General features: G+C 25.9%; 3 protein-coding genes across 3 annotated transcripts; 1 reads left to right on the forward strand and 2 right to left on the reverse strand.

Moving 5' to 3' along the window:
* Window positions 1-4,219: 4,219 nt before the first annotated feature.
* On the reverse strand, window positions 4,220-6,735 carry LOC124937903 (ADP,ATP carrier protein-like). The gene is made up of 4 exons (XM_047478235.1): window positions 6,571-6,735; window positions 5,241-5,732; window positions 4,790-5,161; window positions 4,220-4,705 (listed from the first exon to the last, which is right to left on the reverse strand). Exons 2-4 carry the CDS (start codon window positions 5,709-5,711, stop codon window positions 4,406-4,408), a joined length of 1,143 nt encoding a protein of 380 aa, XP_047334191.1. The 5' UTR covers window positions 5,712-5,732; window positions 6,571-6,735; the 3' UTR covers window positions 4,220-4,405.
* An 861-nt stretch (window positions 6,736-7,596) lies between these two features.
* LOC124938817 (mitotic checkpoint serine/threonine-protein kinase BUB1) lies at window positions 7,597-11,168 on the reverse strand. The gene is made up of 13 exons (XM_047479332.1): window positions 10,908-11,168; window positions 10,657-10,814; window positions 10,483-10,573; window positions 10,016-10,120; window positions 9,854-9,941; window positions 9,657-9,760; window positions 9,134-9,205; window positions 8,971-9,060; window positions 8,736-8,893; window positions 8,586-8,646; window positions 8,380-8,514; window positions 8,179-8,300; window positions 7,597-8,074 (listed from the first exon to the last, which is right to left on the reverse strand). Exons 1-13 carry the CDS (start codon window positions 11,124-11,126, stop codon window positions 7,888-7,890), a joined length of 1,590 nt encoding a protein of 529 aa, XP_047335288.1. The 5' UTR covers window positions 11,127-11,168; the 3' UTR covers window positions 7,597-7,887.
* Window positions 11,169-19,785: 8,617 nt separating this feature from the next.
* On the forward strand, window positions 19,786-20,499 carry LOC124940672. The gene has a single exon (XM_047481205.1). It carries the CDS (start codon window positions 19,838-19,840, stop codon window positions 20,180-20,182), a length of 345 nt encoding a protein of 114 aa, XP_047337161.1. The 5' UTR covers window positions 19,786-19,837; the 3' UTR covers window positions 20,183-20,499.
* Window positions 20,500-27,583: the final 7,084 nt, after the last annotated feature.

Below are 27,583 nucleotides of genomic sequence, written 5' to 3' on the forward strand. Positions count from 1 at the left end.
ATTACCCATAGTCATTGCACTAACTTCAACTGTTTTAAGTGAAATTGAACCGGTTATATTTAGTCTTTTATAAATTACTCTCGTTGTAACTTAGTGAGTTACTATAAACTTATTTATTTGTAATTACAATTACTTAGTATTGGTTAATATTATATATATATATATAATATATTAATATAAGATATATATTCTTATTTAAGTTTGTCATCATCGTTATATATGGCATATATTTCCTATAAACTGTGGCATAATTTTTTTTTACAAATTTACAATTAAAGAACTAAGTCAAATATATAAAATAAATATAATAAAAATAATCATTTTATTTAATTTTGGAATTGTAATATATATTTTGCATTAAATTTAGATAAATAAATAAATAAATTTATTATATTTAATTATTAATTATAGTTTTTATAATATTAAGAAAATAAATTTATTTTATTTTATATTATTAATAAATTATGTTTTATAAAAAATATTTAATATTTTAATATAAAATTTATTAATTAACATTGTTAAGTAAAATACATAATATTAAAAACAAAGTGTAAGGTAAATGAAATAAAAATAAATAATAAAATTAACAATTAACAATTAATAATAAATATTAATATAATTATATATATATATAACATTAAAAAAAATTATTAAAATAATATTATTATGTTTATTATTTCTTATCATAACTAATATATTAGAGATAATATATAAATATTTATAATAAAATAAAAATAATCACTTATTTTAATATTATTTATAATTTTATAATTATTTTTATATAGAGCAGTAATATTTTAAAATATTTATAATTGAATAATTACTCTTAAAAATTAAATAATATATGATTTTAATATATAATATAAGTGTTAGTGTTTATTATAATTACAATAATATTTAAAATTCTCTCAAACATAATTAACATTTATTATTATTATTATTATTATTTTGTTAGTTAATAATTTTTAAATACATTACATATTTTCAATATGTTAACCTACATAATATTAAAAACAATAATTTATAATTAAAAATAATTATTTAAATAATATTAATATGTTTATTATTTATTATAATAACTAATATATTATATAGATAATAACTAATATATTATAATACATAAATATTTATAATAAAATAAAATAAAAATGAGTAGAAATATATTAATAACATAAATAAAACAATTTTTTTTCATTAATAATTAAATATTTATAAATAACTAAATTAATAATTTAAAAATAAATTAGTCTATTATAAATATTATATTTAAAATATATATTAACTAATATTAATTAATTTTAATAAAATATTTTATTATATATATTCTATAATATATTTTTAATTTAACTATATAGAATTGATAAAAATAAATATTGATTATAATATTATTAATATTTTATAATTATTTTAAATAATATAATTATATTTAAATATACTAATATTTTTAATAATATAACTATATTTTTATATACTCTTATTAAATAAATAATATATAATATAAGTTTTAATATATCTTATAATTAAAATAATATCAAACAAATAAAATAACAATTAATAATAAATATTAAAATAATTATATATAAAACATTAAAAATATAATTATTCAAATAATATTAATATGTATATATTATAGATAATATATAAAATATTTTTAATAAAATAAAGATAATCACTTATTTTAATGTTTTATATTTTTATAATTATTTTTAATAATATAACTATACATATATATAACACTAATATTTTTATAATATTTTTAATTGAATAATTACTCTTAAAAATTAAATAATACATGATTTAAATATATAATATAATTTTTAATATTTCTAATAATTACAATAATATTTAAAAATATATTATAGAAAAAAATATATAAATATAATAACATACTTTAAAATAAATAATTATTAAAAAAACTATTTGTTATATTTTTAATATAAATTAATTTAGTTAATTATAAATATTAAAATTTTAATAAAAAAAAACTTTTTTAACTTAAAGTTATAATTTTTTTATCTTAATATTTTAATTAATTATAATTATTTTTGATATATTATCTCTATAATATATTAAATAATAAAAGTAATAATATGAATATGAATATTTAAATAATTAATGATTTTTTAATGTTATAAATATTTATATTTAGTTTAATTTATTAATTAATATTAGTTTTTATTAACTATTATTTTTTTTTGTAAGTGTTTTTATTATTTACATTATAATTTAAAGTAATTTATTCAATAATTTACTAATATAATAACTATTACAAAAATAATTGTTATAAATTAATAATATTATAAGTTTTTATTATTAAACTATATTTTATTTAAAAAAAAATCAACTTAATAATAACTAAAATAATTTTATTAACATAATAAATGATAATATATTCTAAATTATTTATTAAAATTCATGTATTGTTAAATAGTTAATGTTTAACACTATACATATATTATAAAGTTAATTTAAAAAGAAAGCCCAAATAATTATTATTTTAAATATAATTTTCTTAAATAATATATTTAAATTTATTAAAATAATTAATATATTAATAATATATTATTCTCAAATTAATATATATATATATATATATGTGTGTGTGCGCTATTTTTAATTAATATATATTTATAATCTTATTATATATAATAATTTATTTAAACATTAATAAGTTTTTTAATTTTTAAATTAAAATTAGAAATTTTAATTTTTGTTTATTTTTTAAATTTTTCATTAGAATTTTTAAATTTTTTTATTTTTATTTAGAATTTATTAATATTTATTTTTTATTTTAAAATTTTAGTTTAATTATTTTATAGTCTATGTTCCAATTGTCAATTGTGAATTTTGAATTATAATCAATTTTGATTACTTTGAAGAAAGACTCACCCACTTAAAGATTGAACTTTATTTGCTTAACTAGATCGAAATCGAAAGTAATTGTACAAATATCGATGGGCTGAAATTCAATCCCAATCGTCTGACCTAACCCGAGTCCATCCATCACACACCAAAGCACTCTTCACAAGCCGGAATCCAAAGTCACTATTTGTGTTACATACTTTAGAGAAAACATTACCCATTATGAATAAAATGATTTTAAAATTTCATAGTTGTCATGTTTTTTTTAGTTTGAAACTTGAAAATGATGAGAAGTGAAGATCCATCATTACCATGACCAAGGAGAACCGATGATGATTGATGAGTAAGAAGATATCTTTGAGCAAAGTCATGGTGATAGCATCATCAATAGGGACTTGCGATTCCGTGACAGCTATAATTGATATTGATCGAATAGAGCTGTTGAAGAATTTTCCTGTTGGGCTTACCGACTCTTCGTTGATTTCTATCATGATCTTCTTCATAGATTCCTCCATCTTTGGGGATCTAGAATATGTCCACAAGTGTTATAAAATTGTACATGATATGCCTACCATTTTTTTTGAACATTCAATGGTTGTTTGTTTTCCTTATTAATTTTAACTGCAATTTTAAGAGGGCCAGATGAAAAGAATTGGGATCTATGACTCTTTCTAGACACTTTGATCATTCTAAAAATATATAAATAAATAAATAAAGCATAGGAAAAAGACTTCAATTAAAAATTAAATTGGACATAAAAATAAAGTTGGAACAGTAAGGGGAATGCTCTCAAAATATTTGTATAACATTAAATAAAATATAGAAAATAACTCATTTAATTTAGTAAAGATAACATTATTATATTCAATAAAAGTCCCAACAATAAAATGTAGACATTCATTGTTAGAAAATGCATTATTTTGCCAATAAGTAAATATACAAGTTGATACTTGCCAACTGCTAGAAAATCACCTTTCAATGTCAAACCATTTATTGTTTTCTTTAAATAATATGGCTGGTCACAAATCAAAATGAAATCATATATTTTTAGACATCTTTAGATTACGATACACATTATTTAGCAGTATCAATTTCAATACATCTCTTAGATGAAGAAGAAAAAAAGACATAAATCCAAACACAATGAATGCTACATTATTGAATTGGAGTGCTCACACACGCCTGCATTGCTCATGGTTTCATTAATTGTGATTCAATAATGTATGGATGCACTTCAAACTTCAGTAGTCCTTATCAAATCAATTCAGGGAAGTGTTTGGAAGAAACATTATGACATAAATACTTCATTTTCCAAACCAAAAAACACAACTAAAACTTTGAATAAACTTAGAGACTACAAGGACAGCAGATAAACTCAAATTCAAAAGCATTCTCTTGGAGTTCAAAACTACTAAATAGGGGATATGAAAAAGCACAGTAGTAGTAGTAGATGTTCTAACAGTTGTTCAAGAAAATAAACATATTATAGGACCTCACAGTAATTTTTCATCATCATCATCATCTTCAACACTGAGATGGCAAATTAGCCGCCACCTCCAGATCCATACTTCTTGCCCAAGAGTACAACCTGCAACTTGTCGTACCCAGCCAACACTCCAGCACCTGCAACAGCACGCAAGATGTTTGCTCCAGCACCCTTGAACAATGATTTAGAGCCTTCATTCTTCAAAATCTGTTGGAAGCAATCATAAGAGCTTTTGTACTTGACTGCTTCACCAGATGTCATCATCATTCTTCTGCGTACTGTATCAATTGGGTAAGAAGCTAACCCAGCACCGATTGTAATTCCCCAACCAAGCAGGAAACTTGCTAGGAAATTATCCTGCATTATTATTGTATCTCAATTGTTCAGTTTTTGGTCAATTTGGAATTTCACACCAAAAGAAACAATTGGTTAATTAATTACCTGCAACTCACCAACCAGTAGCACTGGTTTTAGAGAATCATACATTCCAAAGTAAAGCCCGCGATAGACAATGATTCCCACACAGGAAATGTTGAATCCACGGTACAGTCCCGCAATGCCATCGGATTTGATGGTTTTACGATAAACGTCAACCAAACCATCAAATTGCCTTCCACCACCCTTCTTAGCGGATTTGGCATCATTAGCCAAACGGGTTCTAGCATAATCTAGAGAGTATACAAATAGAAGGGATGAGGCACCAGCAGCACCACCAGATGCCAAATTTCCAGCAAACCACTTCCAGTAACCGTCCCTGTCCTTCTTGAAGTTGAAAAGCCTCTTGAAATAGTCTTTGAAAGCAAAGTTAAGAGCCTGGAGAAAAGAACAGTCTGGTTTCAATCGATACACAGATGAACAAAATGATTAAAAAGAAAGGGGGAAAAAAACTAACCTGGGTAGGGAAGTATCTGATGACATTGGCTGTGTTACCCCTCCATAGAGCAACAGCACCCTCATCCTTCATGGTTCTTTTAAAGCAATCACCAATTCCTTGATATCGCTCAGATAGCCGACCCTGTTTGATCATCTCATCTTGATTCTGAATCAAAAGCTTAACTCGCTCAATTGGAGCAGCAGCTGTCTTAGATACAGCTGCAGAAACTCCTCCCATGAGAAAATCAATCATGAAACCGCTAATGCCCTTTTCACTGGGAGCTTGTACAAAAACCGGAGACAATGGAGAAACAGATCCTCGGAATGGGGATTGGAATGAACTCTGAAGACCTCCATTGACAAATGGTGTAGAATAGTTATTCAAGCCACTGTTCCTGGACAGCAAGTTAGGGGTGGTGATTTGAGAGAGGAAATATGATTGACCATGTAACTTATTAAAGGTGGACGACTGCTGATTTCTATCAGCCATGTTTGCAGCTCTATCAGTGACCTGCACCACAAGAACGAATATTGTTTAACACATAGGAGAACAAAGTTTGTCAAAACTAGGAATTGTGTTTACATATGGAAAATCATTGTGAACACCTGTTTTTCCTACGTACCCAAATTAAAAAAAAAAAGAATGATTATCTACTATATAATCACATTTCACAAATCAATTAGATCATCCAAACATCTGGCATATATACATTAGAAATATCAAGAGTGTTAACATTCCTAGACTCAAAACAAACAACTATCTTATCTGCACAAATAACAAAATAGGATAAGGATAGATATGAATCCGATCATCCCAAGTAAACAATGAGCAACTTCATATTATTTCTTAAAACAATAATTTGTTGAACAAAAATTTAATATAAAAGTACAATCATTGTAAGTACATCTTTCAGATTTAAAAATGATTAGTAAATTGGTTCACAACCAAATCAGCCAAATTGGAAATCAATTGAGAAAAATAGGAGTGTAAAAATCATCAAAGTTACAAATGGATAAAATCTTGTCACAATTCATCAAATTATCTAATAAAATTTTGATAAATACATGGCTATCTCTATAACCATCAAAGTATATACCTTTTGGTTTTAGTCGTTTCAATATGATCAAAGATCCAATAACTAACTAGCAATGAAAATCCAAAGAAACCATAACATATTTTGTTAAGATCCAATACAATTCTCAGATTTATGCACCAACCAACATAAGCTTAAGAAAGTTCACTCAGATAAAACACAATATCAAAAGAACATATGGAACTAAAAGATGAATCCAAGTACAGATCTACTAGAAAGAGAGACCATACAAATAAATTTATAAAAAAAAGTAACCTTGAAAGGTCGCCGCCGCGGGAAGTCAAACGCAGTTTGGTTTAGACTCCTGATTGTGAGGAGAGGAAGAGGAAATGAGGAAAAGCACCAACAAATAAATTGAAGCAGGAGAAGAGAAGGGATCGCCCTAGGGTTTGAGATATTACATAACTGACACTACCAGTCAACCCATATTATCATTTCTGCCACCGGTGCTGGTATGTGTTTAATAGATAGATACTGGACAGTTTATCATTTTTCTTTTCTAAATTAGTTTTTATCCTTTTTTTTATTTTATTTTTTTTTTATTTTATTTCTTATTTTTTCAAAAACAGTAGTATTATTATAAAAATAATAATAATCGGAAGGGAATGAGAGAAATTTGATAAAATGACCTAATAAAACCCACGGGAAATGATTAATCCGTTCTTAATAAAATTTGCGAAAATAATCATTTTTTCTGTATTATGACGAAAATATATCGTCCTTAATTCGTTATATAAATTCTCAATATGATGCGTCTCACAATGGCGGTCATACTCGACGAATTAGGACTCCGTCACGTCACGCGAAGAGGTATTTTTGTCTGAATGGTCATTTTTGCATGGTTTATGGGGTGATGGTCATTTTTCTAAATAAATGCATTATTAAGGTCATTTCATCAAATTTTCCGGGAATGACAACAAATTTGACTTAAAAATTAAAATCATTTCTCAAATATTCTTCTTTTTTCCGATTAATAAGGTAATGAAACTCAGCATTTAATCTTCTTTTCTCTTCCCTGTTATTAGATTAAAAAAAATTCCAATGCATAATATTTATTTTTTTCAAATAATTTAGTAAGATCTTTAGTTGGATCAAAAATTTTAAGTGAATGTTAGGCTTATGATTGAAATTAAAATTATAAATAAATTTAACCCACTAAAATAATACCTTAGAAATCCAAGTTTATGGTCTTAAATTGAAATATGTCCTCCTAACTTCAATAAATATATATTAATTAGTGATGAATTTCTTCAACTAACATAAAAAAGACAAAAAAAAAACAAAGGGTGTTATTTTAATAATTCAACACTGTAAATTGTTATCAGCCATGACTAAAAGAATTTTGATTCATTCCCAGAACAATATAAACACTATTAATTAGCTAGTAGTTCTCATCAATAAACCATTGCAATTTAAGACTATATACATGTCACAACAACCAACCTGTATTTAAGATTAACTTGCATAAATAAACACATACAAAAAACCAATAAAATACTGAAAACAGCCCAAGACTAATTTCATAAACACCCTCTATAGTAATAATAAGACCTCATCCATGGAGGATTACTATTAGCCAGAACACACAGCATTCCTCTGTTTCAACAGTGACTGTTTCAAATTACTAATGCGCTTAGAATCCGAGCAAATGTAATCCTGCAATGATTCCCTAAACGATTTCAACACTATCTTCTCATCTTCATCTGGATTCATGTTAAGAAGCTTCTTGAACATCTCCTTCCACAATGGAAGCCAGTAGCTGAATTGCATACAGTAATGGAGAAAATATTAGTGTTTCTAGCAACAAGAATGTTTACAAGTTTAATGGAATCTGTCTGTCAATAGCTGATTTAAGAATGTTACCGTTTAAAAGGTATTTTCGGTTGGTAGAAGTAACCTCCACCTGGAGATTCCTTTTTTTCTATTTCCATGTATGAACCGTGCAGCATCATATGAACCATAACACATAGTCCATAAGTGTCTACCTGTTATATTTTTAATACACTTTTTAATAATTCTCAAATGAAAGGGTCTCTAATTATCAAAAGCTAACTAAAAGCTTGCCTGAAATGTCCATGGCTTATTCTCTTGCATTTCAACACAACGAAAACCAGATGTCCTGCAACCTCCTGAGAACTTTACCCCATCAGGAAAGAGATTCATATCTATTCCCCTGCCCCAGTCAACAAGGCTAAGCCCCTGAAATATTAAGTGGGTCAGAAATTAAACACGATATAGCATGCCAAAGTTAATTGTATTTAACAGATTACCTGATCACGCCAAGGCCCAGATCGGTGTCGAAATTCATCAATTGAAACTGTCAGGTTGTCCCTACGAAAGAAGTCAACAAATTGTTCAATGTATGAAAAAACAATGCTATTTCAATGAGAATAAGAGATGTTCAGGTAAGATCCTAGTACCTAGAGTAACGAATTAACAAGTTATCAGGCTTAAAATCACCATGAATGATACCAACACCGTGTAGAGTCTCTAGCATGAAGAGCAACTCTATTGTGTAATAAATGACCAAAACTTCATCCATGGATACACCAATGACCACATTAGAATTTATTGCATCCTGGAAATGTGGTATTAGAAGAGATGAGTAAAATGCACAAAGTGAAATAAACAGACATAGTATCTTCCTCTACTTACCTGCAGTGTTCCATGACCTAAGTAGTCACAGACTAAAATGCTGTAGTCACTATAGAGATGAAGTCTATGAGCATACCCAAAAGTTGTCCTCTGAAAATTTTGCAAGTAAGAATAAGAGCTAACAAAAACAAAAACTAACTAACAAAAACTAACACATGCATACATCGGGTTCAGGGATCCTCTCATCAAGCAGTCTATACATATAGAATTCCCATGAAAATGCAGGTTTCTGAATCTGCAACATAAAAAAATGGACTTAAGTGTGTTGTTCCACCCAAACCGCCATATATCAACTTCAGAAGCTACATTAAATGTCTTTTGGTTAAAGAGAATCTTTTGTGATCGAAATTTTCACTCTACTAACAGTACTTCAGCTATTGTTATTACTAATAATGATGGAAATTTTATTTCCTTCAAAGCCTGGACTAGTTTTTGTTGTTATTCCAATTCATCTGAAATAAGAGCTATTGAATTAGGACTCTTTGCAACTTGTGTCTTACAGGCATGGTGTTAATGAAACCATTTCCTGGGAAACTAAGCAGATACTGCACAATATTAAGACACACTATGACGTCTTCTAAGTTTCAGGAGATAACTTTGTTAACATTCTTAGATTCGTTATAATATTTGTTGGATTTCAGCAACCAATTATAAAAGAAAAAAGATAAGTACCGGCTACTAGCTACCTTGAGCGCCACAATTTCATCAGGATTACTGTTGATATATGCTTTAAATACTTGAGCAAATCCACCCTGACCGGCACAACCTTTAATCTGGTACTTCTTTCCACCTTTGATTTAGATATTCATTAGAAAAAAAAACAAGAAGGAAAGAAAATCAAGATAACTCCTATAAGTTAACAGCCAAAAGAATTACATGTTACCTATCTCAATGACCTTGTTCCTTGATGCCTTCTGCAAGGTAGATAAAGGCACTCTTCCTGAATATACTTTACTACTTTGATGATAACCCTGAACCAAGATTTTATAAACACTGGTTTAATTGTTAATTGAAACCAAGGTAATTCTAAGAGATTTTTTCTTACATCATATTTTATAATACTGGACTTCCTCTTCAATAGGAATTCATTAATCACTGAGGGTGACCATGGGTTAATATACCCCCCATCAGATGAATCATCATCACCAATCTGAAATGGAAATGGAAAGTATCAGTCAACATACTTAATGGTGTTTTCATTATAATCCATCCGGAAACAGATTGGTCTCTTTACATAGTAAGTGAAGGAACAGAAACAAAACTAAAGATTTGAGGTATTCAACTGCAATGAATCATCATAGAACTGTCTCGAGGTCAACAAAGAAGAGTTCAGGCATGAGTAGGTGTTTCCCCCTAATATTAGTTTGTGGGATTACCTTTAATTCAACAAGAAAGTGTCCTAATGAGACCAGAAAAAGCTAGGGCAATAAATTAAAGGATGACTGTTAACTTTATCAAACTGGATCAATCTTACTAAACTGTCCTGTTAATTAATTCAAACATTAACCTAACCTTCTTAACTGCACAAGCATTTATTATTCCAGACAATCGATCACGGAAAAGAGCCACCGCCTTCATTAACCTCTCCACAGGTTTAGCATTTCTGGAACCAAGAAAGTATTGTCAAATTACCGGAAATATGTACACAATATTTGCGCAAGAACGAGGTCGAGATAAGGATGTGACCTTGAAATGCCTAATTGATAAACTCGGAATGCATCAATAAGCTTCCCATTTGCCTCCAAAAGCAATGCATAGTTCTCATATAACAAGGAATTCTGTAAACATATCTTGAGCTGTTCCATTTCTCTGAAAACAGTCTCGGAATCTGAACAAGAATCCATCTACAGAGACAACGCAACAGCAGTTATGATAACGATAGTTCAAGAGAAATTTGTGCAAATCACTGAAGAATTAGAGCGTAGTGGATGTATTACATAGAGAAACCATATCTTAAGAAATCGAGCGTCTTCACGGTAGCGCGGATCGTTCTTGAACTTGGTGATGCAGTTGATTATTAGCTCATCTAATTGTTTTCCCGCATCACTATTGCGCAAATCTAGCTCTTCAACTGCTTTCGCGATTTCTCGGAGATATGGCAATATTGGATCGTCAATAGTTGCATTCTGCTCCTCAACTCCATGGAGGACTGGCATTTCTCCTTTCTTCCTCCTCTACTGTTTCAATCTCTTTCTCTCTCATTAGACGATCTAGCGGCAAGAAAATTGAAAAGTTGAAAATATAATCCTCATACTTTTATGATCTGTTTAATTACATACTTCAATGTAATATTTGGCAATTGGTGTGAATAATGGGGGTGATATAAATTCTAGCTGAAGTTTTAAGTCAATTATCTTATAAATAAACATTCAAGGGTTAATATAAACATATTACAAATCTGTGAGGGTGTATATGAGTTTTTTCAAAGTTGAAATCGTAGAATTTCAAATGTTGAGAGGGCGGGAAATATAAATTATTAAATTCTGATTTTGGATGTAAGGTCTGTTTGTATGCGCTTATATTCTTAAAATTGATTACAAAAATAACGATAAAAAATAACCAAAAACAGTCAAGATTTATCACTTAATAATGTTCTATCTTATAAAATAGTATATTATCTGTATAAAATTTCAATCCATTCATGAATTCATATTTTATATGTTGATGATTATATATAATCTCTAGTGGAATCGGATCAAGGCATATCAAACCCACTGTTCAATCCACAACTTAGGATGGGATTTTTATAAAATCGACTAAATTTGTGTTTGAGATTTTTCTTCTTATAAAAGCTCATCAAATAGTTTAAACATAATTACAGAAACATTGCAATAATAATAATGTTTAAAGTGTCATCAAATAGTCAAGTAAAACCTACCCTAAGGATTGGAGGCCACTAAAAAAATTTGTGGTACATGAAATTAAAATATGATACTAAATAAAAGTTTAAAATAAGTATAAAAAATAATTCATAATATAAAACTGAAAAAAAAAATACATAATATATATTTATTAATTAATAATAAAAATTGGTTCTGATGGTGGACCTATGCAAAAACATATATTGCTTACTCTATATGTGGCCTTTCACAAAACATAACATTATTCATTTAGAAAACAACAATAAAACCACAAATAAATAAATATAACAGAAAATTTAGTGTTAACCAACTTTAAAAAAATTTAAAAAGAAAGTCAATATGTTTATAAACCGCATTCGTTAGTTTCTAGAGTAGACTTGTATATCATCATAATAATAAGTAAACGGATTGATCAAATACAATAATTAAATGTTATATGATTTATTTATAGCTAAATGATTCGCCATAAAATAATCGTGATAGAGGACTATATTCAATCGAACTCACCATTTCTATTCAAACATTTCAACAAACTGACAATTACTTCAAGCATCATCAACTTAATGTCAATCATGTTCCAAATGAGGTTTTAAGTCTCAGTTACTCCTTAATAATGCAAAAACAAAAACAAATGAGATGTCGTCTTCACATATTCATAACACATTTTACAACGATTAACTATAATACATTATTTCTGAATGCATCTATCACCGTCAAAATTCCTTTATGTATGACACTATCAAAAAAAAATGAGATATTTTAAGAAAATTTAAAATCTTACAACTTTTTTCCTAATAAATTATAAAGTGCAATCTTCCCAAATTAATAAAGTATAACAATGACTTATTGACAAAGTAAAATATCACTCCAACAAAAAATTGACACTTTATGTCTGCACTAAGAGCAATATCATTTAATTTAAAATTAATTCTTTAAGGTCGAGTTCGATTTAGGTTATTTGAATAACCAAATTTAAAAAATATTTGTTCATTATGTCTTCCATCACATTAATTAATAAATTAACTAAAATACTAAAATATTTTTTATTTTAAATTATTATATTTTATTTTATTATTATATATTAATATATTTAAGTGTTTTTATTCAAAAATATTAATATCTCCTCAAAATCATCACAAATTATTATTTTTCAAATAACTCAAATTTATTAAAAACTTTTATCCAAACAAAGGCCTCTCTTTTCCTGTATTATTCTTTCCCAAGGCGAACATGTCTTAACCAAACTATTTTTAAAATTAGAAATGACATGACAAACTTTTAACACTAAAATAATATTTTATTTCCAAACAAAAAGTACTTTAAATCAAACTTTTATACACCTCCATTTTGACAAATGAGATCTTCTGCTTCCTAGAGGGAAAGGCATAATAAATATAATCTTTATGCTCTTATATTTATGCTCTTCACACCTTTTTGTGAGAGGGAGTAGATATATATTAGGACCAAAGGACATGATCTCCCATTTTGAAGTCCATTTTAAAGTCGGATCTTCACATCTAAACTATTCTAGCTCTAGGCCTTTGTCAAATCAACCATTAATAATGTTAAAATCAATCTTTTATGTAAAGTCAAAATTAGTGAATCTTCATGTAAAATTATACAAAAACAACTAAAATTTGATTATTATATATATATATATATATATATATATATCTTGAAAAGTACGTATGATGTTAAATAAAATTATACTATTAAATAACATGTAAATATTTAAAAGAAATAAGTTCAGTTTTGTTATTTTTCATTTGTGTTGGACTCATTTTTCCAATTATTATGTTACTTATTAAATTGCAGGTTTGCACATGTTTTTTACAAGAAAATTTAGATCTATAAATACCTGTCTTTATAGATTCACAACCACTTATGAATGACATATATAATTTCTGCAGTGATGAACTACAAATTACATTACTCGTTCTTAATATTGTATAAAAAGGCTGTTAAATTGAACTGAACAAAATCTCAACCACAATTAGATACTATTAAATACTAATCACTATTCAGTCCATTTTGTGCTTGGAATTGAGTCAATTACCAAATAAAGGCACAAGGACTTTTTTGCATATGGGACGGGACTTAGGAATAATATTTATATTTATTATTTTTTTTTTCAAAAGAGTTGTGTCTTTACTTGGATTTTCAACTTTCGAAAGAGGGCTAATTTCTACCTAATGAAATAGACATGTAACAACCACCATCTTCCAATTAAAATAAATTAATCACCAAATTTTAATAAATTCATATACTCAAATATACTTTATGTAAATTATTTGGAATTCATTCAAATAAACTAAACTTCGTCATTATTATTTTTTAACAATATTAAGCATATTAGTTGTTATTTAACTGAATTAATAATTCAAATAAATCATATTTTACATCGCACAATATTTTCAATAAATCGGATTATTTCAAACTAACCCGTCTCATCAAACAAACGATTGATCCTTATTTAATTTTATTTTTTAGAAGGATGAAATTATTCATATTTTTATGAAAGGCAGTAAAATTGTTATGAAAACAACTTTTAAAAAAGGATTGTATCAACTTATAACAATAGTTATCCTAAGTAATTATGAATGGAATCAACAAGAAAAAAAAAATTAACAACAAGATTATAAAGACTCAAATAATAACTTAATAAGTAAGAGCTCTAGAGCTTGTATTTAAATATCAAAATGGAGGAGAACATTCTGAACTTAAACATATTTTTTCTACCATAATTTACTATTGGCAATTGATGATCATTCTATTATGATAATAATTTTCCATAATAATAATATAAAAATGCATATATAGTCTCTTGAGAAAGTAATATATTATGCAATTAGTTCTTAATTAATATATACAGTCAACAAATATCTAATTATTCTCGTGATCATAAAGATTATGATTCATAATTCTTTACTAGCATATATATATCATATAGCTTCTTTTATGGAATTTGACTAATTAATTATAATATGCTTAAATATAATTAATATTCAAAAATATGAAATTGAACATACATATATATATCCCATGTGTTTTTCGTGAAGATAGTCTAAATAATTAAATTGGTTATACCTTATTTGAAGATTATACAAGCATGCATGTACATACTAGTTGACTCCAGTACTATGAAATATTTAAAATGAGTTATATTTAGATTTAAAAAGAATATATATATATATATATATATATATATATATATATATATATATATATATATATATAATGATGCTTAATTTTAAAAGTGTCCGGATTACCGGGTCGAGAGTTGTAGTTAATTTGGATATATACGTGAGAGTAAATAGATACTTGTGTCGAATTCTGGGTTGACCCGTCCATAAACTTAAAACGGTTACAAATAAAATTATTATAGGTATGTTTTGAACTTGCAACCTAACAAAACAAATACAACTCTTCAACCAACTAGGCTAATAACACTTTTTATTTTTAATTCAACACCAAATTTGATAAACACAAGACGTTGTAACAATATATTTTTATCCGTATGCATCGCACGAGAATCTTCCTAGTTATAGTTTAAAACACTTACATATAATTATTTAAATGTTAAAAATAATTAATTATAGTACACAATAGTTCATGACAATCTTTACTAACTTTTTTTTTTCTTTTTTATTTTGAACTAAAAGTTTTTTTTAATTTTTATTTTGAACTAAAAGAGAAGCATAGCACCACATAGTCATGTCCTTGTTTAAACTCAAAATGTTTTCAGATAGAAATAAAAATGTGGCCATAATGGGTTAAGCACATATCCCGCAAACACACTTAACTAAACGCAAAATTTGTCGTCTGACGGGCTCGAACTCAAGACCTCTCAAGGAGGTTGAGAATATTCACCTCTTGTTGTCGCTAGGCTAGAAGAGAGGATATATTAAAATGAGACAACAAATTAAGCACACATAACTCGTAAACACACTTAACCGTTTAACTAGGCGCAAAACTTGTCGCCTGACGGGCTCGAACCTAAGACATCAGGGGGCTGAGAATATTCACATCTTGTTTCCACTAGGCTAGAAGAAGGGATAAAATTGTGGCTACAAGGGGGTTAAACACATAACCCTCAAACACACTTAACCATTTAATTAGACGCAGAATTTGCCAGAAGGGATAAAAATGTGGCTACAATGGGGTTAAGCTCATAACCCTCAAACACATTTAACCATTTATCTAAACACAAAATTTATCGTTTAACGAGTTCGAACTCAGGACTTCTTAAATAGGTTGAGGAAATTCATATTGTTGTTGTTATACTAGAAGAGATCTTTAACTTTCTTATTGTATACTTGTTTACTCTACTTTAGATGATATAAATTAAATGTATGGACAATGAGAAAATAAGTGCATATTTCTCTTATGCATCCCAACAAAAAAAAAAAAAAGAAAGTTACTATAAATTAATATCAATCAAAATAATTATTTTTATAAATGTTCAAAATTTAAAGAAAAAATAATAAAGACTAGATTTAGTTTATTTATCGTTCAAATATAACCCTAACTAACAAAGATACCAAAAGAATCTATCATTATGGACTTATCCTTTACTATCCACAAAATCATGTTTTTCTATCATTTTTTAGTAATTTATTTTTCTATGATTTATAGAGTATTACTTAATATATTTTTTTTGAGACCTTTATAAAAGATAATTCAGCCCAAAGGAATAGACTAGACTAGATAATTAGGTCTTTATCATTTTATTTATTTATTATTATTATTATTATATATTTTGTTTGTTTATATTCATAAATGTGTACATTGACTAGAAGTAAATTAAAATTAATATTATAAAGTATGGCCGGTAAAAGGAAATAAGATATGTTGAAAGATTGTTAGTGTATATAATATATTATTATATTCTCATTATATTAATATATAATAATATATTATATACATAACAAAGATAAATATATATTAATTAAGTAATAAAACAATTTATAAATTAATTCTTTACCTAGATAAATATTTTATGATTTAAGATTTTTGATTGAGTATTTTATATATAAATTATTTTGATTTATAGATTTTATACCATTTCACAAAAATAAAGTGAATTTATATTTATATATTGAAAAATATTATTTATACAAATAAATGAACTCTTGTAATTGTTTAAATAAAAAAACCGTCACAAATTATATATTTGTTTTTATTACAAATACACTCCCTACGTAGGCTTCTTCAAAAACAAAACAAACCAATCGATGTGGCTGTTGACGGCGGAATAAGACCGTTGAAAAGTTGTTTGGAAATCGTGAAGAAACGTCCACAAAGTGCTCTCTAACGAAAGCCAAATTTGACTCTCTTTCTCTCTCCCCATTTTATTATATATTTATATCAATCATCTCATGCACAAAAACTAATTATTTTAAAATTATTAATATTTTAATATATATAATTTATTAATGGTTAGAAATAAACTATTTTATTTAAATTAAGATTTATATTTTTGTATCAAAATCAAGTTTGACTTCCTCAACAACTCAACAAGTGATGGGAAAATTTAATTTAGTTTATAAACTTTTAAGTAAATATATACAAACTAAAAAAGAAGAAATTACGAAATAAAAGTTCAAAGAAGCAAAAAGGAGACTATTGCATTCTTAATAAGCAAAACGAGATGTCTACTAATTCATTTTAAAGAAGTAAAATCAAATTTTGATACAAGTTAATTAAATAATTAAAAAATAGACTTTTTCTTCCTATTTCATTATAACTAATATATATAAGTCACTTCGTAAAAGGCAACAAAAGAGTGACTTGAGGCAAAATTGAGTAAATAAATACATTGAAATTGCTGTGTTTTGTAATAATATTCAGAAGAAGAAAAAAGGTATATGCTTAGTTTGCTTTGGCATTTTTGAATTTTATAATTTTAAAAAATAAAAATTTATCATCTACTATTATTTTAATTATCAAATCACTCAAATAATTAATTCAAATAAAAAATATCTAAATTTACTTTTATTAAATTTTAATTTTAAATATAAAAATACATTTTTATTTTTATACTTAGTCCAACCAAATTTATAAATAGCATATAATTTTTCTTATTAAAGTATTCTTTTTAACTTTTCAAGAAAATTGGAGGAAAATTGGTGAAGACATTTTTAGAGAATCTCCCAAATAATTATTTTTATTGTGTTTTAAATGTTTTGTGATAGTATGAATATTAATATTTTTTATATATTTAAAATTTATAAATATAAAATAAAAACATTTTATATTTTAATTAATAAATTAAATAATTAATATTATTAAAATAGTAAAATTATTTTTTAAGAGACAAAAATATTATAGGTAGGTATATAATCACTTATATTATTAAAAAATTATTAATAATAAAGATCTAAATCATGAATTTAATCATGATGATAATGATTCATGATAGTCTAGGGACTACCTTGCTTAATTACTTGATTAGGCATAATCATGATAGTAGAACATTAGTCAGCAATAATATGATTTGCTACGAATTATTAAATAAAATAAATAATATAATAATAGAGCGCGTGAATGACTAAATAAAAATGCGCGTGAGATTCAGCTCCATAATAACTCAAGCTGCAAGAAGATGCTAGCATTTTACCGTTCACACTGAATTATTTATTATATTATTCAAGGGCTAATATAAATTAAAACACTGTTACTTTTAAATATATATATATTTTTAATTATTAAAAAATAAATTATTTTGGTAAAAGACTATTAAGAATATAAATATATAATAAAAAATATTTAAAATTAGTAATTAACAATTCTAAATATTTTTGTGTTTTAGTTAGTTACAAATAATATAATTAACAAATAAATATAAAATTAGATAGTCAATTAGTTAAGATTAATAAAAAAAATACTAAAAAACAAGGTCCAAGAAAACAATTCATATATAAAATTTATATAATATATTCAAAATAAATAACATTATTCATTATAAAAAAAAATAGATTGTTTGTTTTGTTCTAATCAAGGGTGTTTAACGTGAAATTAAAATTCTTAAAAAAAACAATTTATATGTTATTATTTATAGTTTTGTATTTAGATTATCAAAAATAAATAAATTTTAGCATGGTTTGTTAAATGTTTAACTGTTTATCTCAAACTATCAAGAATATTAAGAATGTTTTGATAATATATGCTTGTATTTAGATTATCAAAAATAAATAAATGTTAAATGGTTTGTATTAAGAATATAAATATATGCTTGATGCTATTTCTAACCCATAATCTTTATATATTTATTTATTAATTTTTAACACAAAATAAATAAAAACTATATATGAAGGAGTAAGATCCACCTTGTGTGACTAAGTGATAAAAGCTTGATCCTATCTCAAATTTAAATATTATTGAAAAATCAAATAAAAAAGGAGGGTATATTATATATTACGAGGACTAGAATACAAATAATGAAGTAAAAATAATTTGTGTATGAGGTTAAAAATAAAAACTATATATGAAGGAGTATTTATTAATCAGATCCATCTTGTGTGATAAGTGATAGAAGCTTGATCCTATCTCTAGCTAGGTTTCAAATTTAATTATCATTGAAAAATCAAATCAAATAAAAAGGAGGAGGAGGGTATATTATATTATATTATATATTACGATGACTGAGAATAGAAATACTAAAGTGAATTTATTTGATTATTTATAAAAATAATTTGTGGATGAGGTTAAAAATAAAAATAAAAGTGAGACAGTGAGTGAGTGCCGAGCCGATGTTTAACGACCAAATAATGAAAAAGATGATGGATGGGGTCCACCAGGAACATAGATGGGGGCCAGCCACGTCAGCTAAAAGTCCACATCATACCTCGTGCATATTGACCAGTCTCTCATCTTTTTCATCTTACCTCGATCCCTCCTCCGCATCTGTCTATAAATACTGTGTTATATCATCAACATATGATATCTCTCTTTTCGATCGATCTCTCATTCCTAATTAAAAATACTTATAATTAATAAAAAGGAAAATGGGCAATTGCGTGAGAAAAGGATCATCAGAACGGACAAGTCGAGATATAAAATCTCCGATGATGGTGCCGGAGACCCAATTTTCCGGGAAAACATGGGGTCTTGACGAGAAAGAGGAAAAAGGAGATGATCAGAAGATTGCTGGAAGAGAGATAAAAGTAAAGATCACGAAGAAACAGCTAGAGGAATTGCTGGGTAAGGTTGAGGTGCAGGGTTTGCCGTTGCAGTTGCTTCTGGCAGAACTCATTATAAGCAGCCAAGTACAGCATGATCAGGATCAGGATCAGGATTCTGATGATCATCAACGGTCGTGGAGGCCCACCCTTCAGAGCATCCCAGAATAGTTATATATATATATATATATGGCCCATGGGTGGGTAATCATGTGTTGATGATCATCATGATATATAACAATCAACCAGGGATCCCCCATTTTAAATTCCATCTCTTTAATTAGTATATATATATATATATATATATATATATATATATATTTCTGTACAAAAATTTTGAACCTTCCTTCTCTTTCAATGAATTGAAACTGATAATCTCTAGCTAGCTAGCTACATCAAGCAATCCAGATAAATTAGCAAGATTTTGATTCTATCCAAATATTTTCAGATCTTTATTTTTTATCTCTATCTAGCTAGTAGTAGTAATCTATCTGTACACATATTCATCCACTCAATAAATAATTTTAATTTTATTAATTAATTGTCGATCCAAAGATCACATCTGATATGTTGTGACTATAAAATAATAAATTATTGGGTATATAGTAGATATATAATATGAATATTGATCACTGATCATTTGAGAGCTAGCTAGTTAAAAGTAAATATGGATACAAAACCTAATTACTTTCCAATATTTCATGTTTAGTTGAAAATAAACTATCGAATTTAGAGAGTTTACAAACCGAAACATTTGTTGTTTCGTATTAATGGGATGACATGCATTGAGTATGCATGGGTATTATGTCATGAGGACTTGATGCGGTGGTGGAACTACACAAATTCATTCATCATTAATTAATTAGGCAATTCCTAGGGGATCCTAAAGCTTGCAATTCAAGGTCTTTTTTTGTGAGTTGTTGTTCTTAAAATTGGTAAGAAAAAACACCAAAACAATTCAGAAAGTAAGTTTGGAAAGTTTGAGGTTAGTTTAAGGTGAGAATCGAAACCAATACAAGTAGTAACTCAAATTAACAAACTAATCATTAACAACTAATATAGATCATGCTTAAGGCCAATGGATAGAACTATTGAATGTCACCACCTCTTCCTTTTGTGGGGCCATATTCCTATGAAAAGCTTAATGCCTGCCCAAGGGTGAGGCCAATTATGTGGGCGCTTAATGCCTCTCCCACAGGGTAGCACCTAAAATCAGAAAAATAAAAGTATAAGTAAAGTTATCCTATATTCATATATTTGTTAAAAAAAAACATTTATCTTATTAAACTAAGTTACTTTTTTTTTTAAAATAATACAAAATTATTATATTTATTTAATAAATATAAAATATAACTACAAAATTAAAAAATAATAATAAAATTAATTTTTCCATATAGGACACCCCCAATCCTAAGGGACGTTACTCAGTCTTGCCTAGGTCATATATGATATAGGTCTATAGATATGGCTTTTGAATCATTTATCAATTGGGTTAAAAGTGAGCTCATTCTAAATGTTTCCCCCCTGGTGTGAGGATTAATTAATTAAAAAGAACTCGATCTGCAGCACTACTATTGTGGCCGAGAAGATAAACAACTATACTCCAATTTTTTGCACCTAAACGAGCATTCTGATTGAGCTTATTAGACAAATTGTTTTATTCTTTTATTATTTATATTGATGGCTGGACCCCAACTCATAGACCATTTTACTGTCTTTATTTCCAAATGAAAACAAACAAATAAAGAAATTAATCTGATAGGGTACATTAATTAAATCAGTTTCCTATTAAAATTAACAATATTAATATAGCAAGAAAGATCTAAGAAATAGGGGTAAGTTATATATAGAATGGTATAGTAGTTGATAAGTATATTAAAATGAGTACTTGGTCTTTGGCTGGCTACCCAAAATCCTATCATTCATTTTTGCTCTTCTCATCTAAAGCTTAATTGTTTGATCGATGCTCAGTTATATTTAGGATTTTTATTAATATTAATTAATTAAATTATTATAATATTATTTTGTACATAAATTTTATAAAATTAAAATATTTTAGTTAATAAATTGTTAATAATTAAATGGTTGAAAAAAATAAGATATGTTCGATGATCAGTGTGTTGACAAAAAAAAAACATCAAATGAACTGATTGTTTGGATGATAAAAAGAATAGTACATCATAACTATCTTTAATTAAAACAAAATTTACTAATATATATATTTAATTTATAGTACAAGGATCTTACTGAAAAATGATACTTTTTGTAGTAGCTGTTATTTATTTGTTTGGTCAATTAAAGATTATATCTGATCAGTGAGTTCTGTCTTTCATTTAAAATTGGTAGCTGGATAAAAAAAAAGGTTGTAATTGTATTAATTTGAATAAACTAAAACTTGAATTTTATCCAACCAAATAATATATTCTCATTATCTTTATATCTGAAACCAAAATCCACTTTAATTTGTTGTTTCAATAACATTTTTCCTTTTTAAATAAAAAATTAAGGTTTAGTATAAAATATGGTTGGTATTCTTTTTTTTTTCTTTTGAAATCAAAATTTAGTTTTTTGAAATAAGTTGGAAAGATCCCCATATATAGTTAGCCCTTATTTCTGCTTGATCTCTTGCATAATATTATTTCTACTATGTTGACATAATAGGTTAAAATATATATGATTACTAGTTAATACTCATTAATTACCTTTAACTAGCTACAAATCTCACATATGTTTCATTAATATTAAATCTCAGGAGGAAAGGAGAAGGATAAAAAGTAAAAAATAAGTAACTACGAGAAAAATAAATAAATTTGTTCTTATTTTATATTTAATTAGGTATATCTTAAGTTATATTTAATAAATAAAATATTTTTTTTAAGTGTTGTGAACAAGGGTGTGGTCTTAGTCGGCCCAAACATAAGATTGTTTCTCGTGAATTTCTAGGCAAAATTGTATGGAATGATTTTGTTGAGAAAAAATATAATTTAGCACACACTTTAAAAAAAATATTGAGAGATGGATGATAAGAACCAGATTAAGAGTTTATTTGATATTTGTAATTTATTTTTAATAGATCTATAATCTATTTTAGTTAGATTAATCCCTCATATATTAAATATATGGTTCAAACATGGGTATTGCACTATTGCACATTTAATTAATTTATTTTTTTGGGTGGCGGGAGGATGGAAAACATGATTTCTAGGTAAAATTATATTTAAAGTTTCTAAGGTGCACTTCTTTTGTCATCAAACAATAAAAAATGAAATCAAACTTAAAACACTTTTTTCTTTTCTTTTCTAACAAGGGTACTCATCTACCTTACTAACACTTTTATTATTATTTATAAAGAAATTTAGCGCATGTATGGTTGAATATCACATAAATCAACCGTGTATATATATAATAACAAGATTAACACATGTAACACGAGATTATAACAAACATTTAATTATTCTTGTAATTAATATTCTGATAAATAAAAATCAATATCATTTTAATTAATTAATATACTAACCAACTTGAATCTTTTGACAATTTCTCATCATCTGCCCTGGCCGCCTTAATAAATCAATGTTATGTTTTGATAGCCTTAAATATTAGATTTGGCCAAAACTAATAACTATTTGATCATATATACACTATTAATTAAATAATTACATCATGTCTCAATATCTGTCTTACTAATTAAACGGTCCACATTGGATACTATAATACTTATATGACTTTTTCTAGTACTGACCAGACCAACTCCTACTATATATAATATATATCTTAAACATGATTTTGGGTCTATAAATACTGTTTTGCAGTTTATTCTCAACAATCAACATATATTTGAAAGAAAGAAACCATCCATCTATTAAGATCAACAATTATAATATTAGCTAATTAATTCAAGCATATATATTATGGGAAATTGCGTAAGAAAAGGATCGGTTGCGCCTCATTGGACCGACGACGAATGGGAGTCACCACATGCGGGGACTGAGTTAAGCATGGATGACGAGGAGAAACTATTGTTGAAGCTTCAAATGGAAAGACAAAAGATGCTTTTGGATTATAATAATTCTTCAAATTCATTATTAATCAAGAAGACGTCCCCAGTGCAGGTGAAGATCAAGATTACGAAAAGAGAGCTGGAAGAGTTAATGGCCGGTGGTGGTCGTGGTTTGACGACGGCGTTGAAGGTGGCGCTGGGAGGAAACAAATTAGAAGATGGACGAAATAATATTAATAATGCTACTTGGAGGCCTAGCCTTGACAGTATTCAAGAGGTCGATTAGATACCCGTAATTTCAATTAATCGAACCGGTGAACCGGTTATTGCATGTGCATATATATTTCTAGCTAGACCAAGATTTTTATTTGATTTGATTTATTCAAAGATTAATGAAAAATTATATGTTCTTTGATTCTTTATTTTAAATTGTTTATGCACATATATATATATATATATATATATATATATATATATATATATATATATATAATAATAATTGTGAACTCAAAACCAAATTGCTTAAGTTCATAATCTAATTTCTCATTTAACTAAAGTTTATTTACTTTTTTTTTTGTCTTGAATTTCATAATTTAATTACAAGTAGAGAAATTGTACATTTAAATATTATTTGAGTATATGTTTTCTCAATAATGTCCTGGTTCTTCGACAATTACTTCATCGTAGTTAAAGTCATTCATTTATAGTTTAGGATAAACAATAATATTGTACAATAATGTTTATTTTAAATTTTAAAGGAATATTTTTTTATAAACACGTTAAGTGCTTGTTAATTGGGTTATGGTTAAAACATGAATTGTTTAAAAATAATTATTAATTGTAATTTTTAGAAAATATAAAATATTTTTTTGGTAAAAAGACTTTTAGATGTTAATATGTAATTATGGTGAGGAAAATTACTGATATTATATGTATATCGAAAATATCATACTATAGTATATCGAAATTATCGATTATTTTAATATACCGAAAAAAATGTAAGGTTTGATATCGAAATTATTGGAAGGGAAAATTATAAGATTTTTAAATTTTTGATCGATCAGGATCCAATGAAATACTTAAATAATATTTATAAATTAAAAATATATATTATATAATAATTATAAGGAAATAAATAAATTTGATATTAATTTAATTAAAAATATAATTTTTGAAAATATAATAATAAATGGATGTTATGCCTATTTTGGTTTTCATATTTTATCATTAATATAAAGACATTTTATTTTCGTATTTTATATTTATTACTTTTTATTTTTACTCATATAAACAGACATGTATAGTATGTTATAAAGTGTTCCATTTGATAAGTAATATAAATCTCTCTCCTTGCTTTTTCTCCTTGTTTTTTTTATTATTCATTTATAACAATATTATATTATTACTTAATATATGTAATCTCTAGGTATTCTATTTTAAGTGATATACAACTAATTTTATTATAATTTTTTTTAAATATTTATAAATAAATAAATAAATTTGATATTAATTTAATTTAAAAACATAATTTTTAAAAATCAAATCAAAATGTATTATTATTCAATATATACCATTTTATGAATTCTATTTTAAGTGATATACAACTAATTTTATTTTACTATAAATTTTATTTTATTTTTAAAATAAATAAAATTGATATTAATTTAATTAAAAACATAACTTTTAAAAATTAAATAAAATGTATTATATTATATTATTATTCAATACATGCAATTTCTAGACATTCTTTTTTTAAGTGATATACAAATAATTTTATTTACTATAAATTTTATTTTATTTCTAAAATACACATAAGAGAGTTTAATATGTTGTCAAGTTCATCTCAAATACAAAACATAATTCGAAAATATTATTCTTATTTTTATTATCTAACTTGAATTGTATTATCAATTTATAAATAAAAATTATAAATACAAATGCGATTAAAGACCGTTCTGAATCTTACTCTATCCGCATTCACTCTAGTCTAACTTGAAGATTATACTTGTTAACTCAAATTTTTATAACTAAATTTAATTCTTAACATTGACTAGTTTATAAGAATGTTAGATTTAAAAAAATATATTTTATTTTATAATAAATATCTTTAATTTATTTTTGAATTAAGGAGAACTAACTTCCAACTCGAATATCTTTAATTTTAGTTTTGTGTTAAAGTTATGTAGAAACCATATTATTATTTTTTTTAAAGTTAATATGTTTGTTTATGTGTCAAATGTATAATATTAATACCATATCAAAATTAAGGTATACCAAAATTAATGTAAGATAAATGTATAATTTTTTTTATATTGAAACTTTTGGTAAGGTGTAAGGTATGGTCAGAGCCGATCCCGAGTTTTAGGCTGCCACAACTTAAAAAAAACTTGAATTTTAACAGCTAAAAAAATGTAAAAAAAAGATTTGGTAAGTATAGAACTCATGACTAAATAATAATTTTATATTTTCATCATAAACTACTAGGTTAGATCTTTTTATGTTTAAAAATACTATAAATGTCTTCTTTATTTTATTAAATGAGCTGCCATGGGAGATGAGCTGCCCTAGCCCGGAGTCTTGTTAGACTTACTCTAGAGCCGGCCTTAAGTATGACTAAAAAATTAAGATATACCGTACCGACCTACCTATATATATAATGATAAAATAAAAATAATAATTTAAAATAAATAGTAATTTAATATTTTGTTTAATAAATTAAGTGTTATAATGGAGGGGAGCGGAGTGAATTTTTTTTAATTTGAATTATTTAAATAATCAAAACTGAATAACTTCTACTCAACCTCAACATTCAATTAATTAAAAAATATATATATAAATGAAAAATGACTACTTTATAGCTAATACTATGAAGAGATCCTTTTCAAGTTTCAATTGAAAGCATTCACTCATCTCAATATTAAATATAGTAAGAAATAGAGATAAGTGTAGTAATTGAACTGTATAAAATGTTTTTTTCTTACAAATTAATATGTTCTTTTTAAAATAATATTTGTTTTTAATAAGGTGTCCCAACAAATTTGCACTCACTTCAACTAATGGTAACATTATATATATATATATATATATATATAACATCAATAATTATCTCCAAACTCCTAAGATAATGACAAACCGGCATGGTCATAAGGATTATAGATGATGTCTGCACCACTCAAATTTTTTATTTTTTATCAATCTCACTTGCACATGAGTTACAGTTAAAACAAGAATAATTGAAGCAATGATTACAATAATTACTTTTAAAAAATATATATTTTATTTAAAATTATCATTATACCAATATTAATTTTAATTAAATGCTTGAACTATGAAAATAAATTAAACAAAAATAATCTTATATACAAATAAATGTATTATTTATTATGAAAGGTAGAGTCTAGTCCAGTAAACAAACCATAGGTAGGGGTGTTCATCGGTTCGGTTTTTGGGTTCTTCGAATTTTCGGTTCGGGTTCTTCGAATTTTTATTTTTTTTAAGCAAATTCGAAAACCGAACCGATTTGAATAAATTCGAATTCGGTTTATTCGAATTCGGTTCGAATTCGGTCGGAT

The sequence above is a fragment of the Impatiens glandulifera genome, chromosome 5 (assembly GCF_907164915.1).
Source record: "Impatiens glandulifera chromosome 5, dImpGla2.1, whole genome shotgun sequence".
Classification (NCBI taxonomy): Eukaryota; Viridiplantae; Streptophyta; class Magnoliopsida; order Ericales; family Balsaminaceae; genus Impatiens; species Impatiens glandulifera.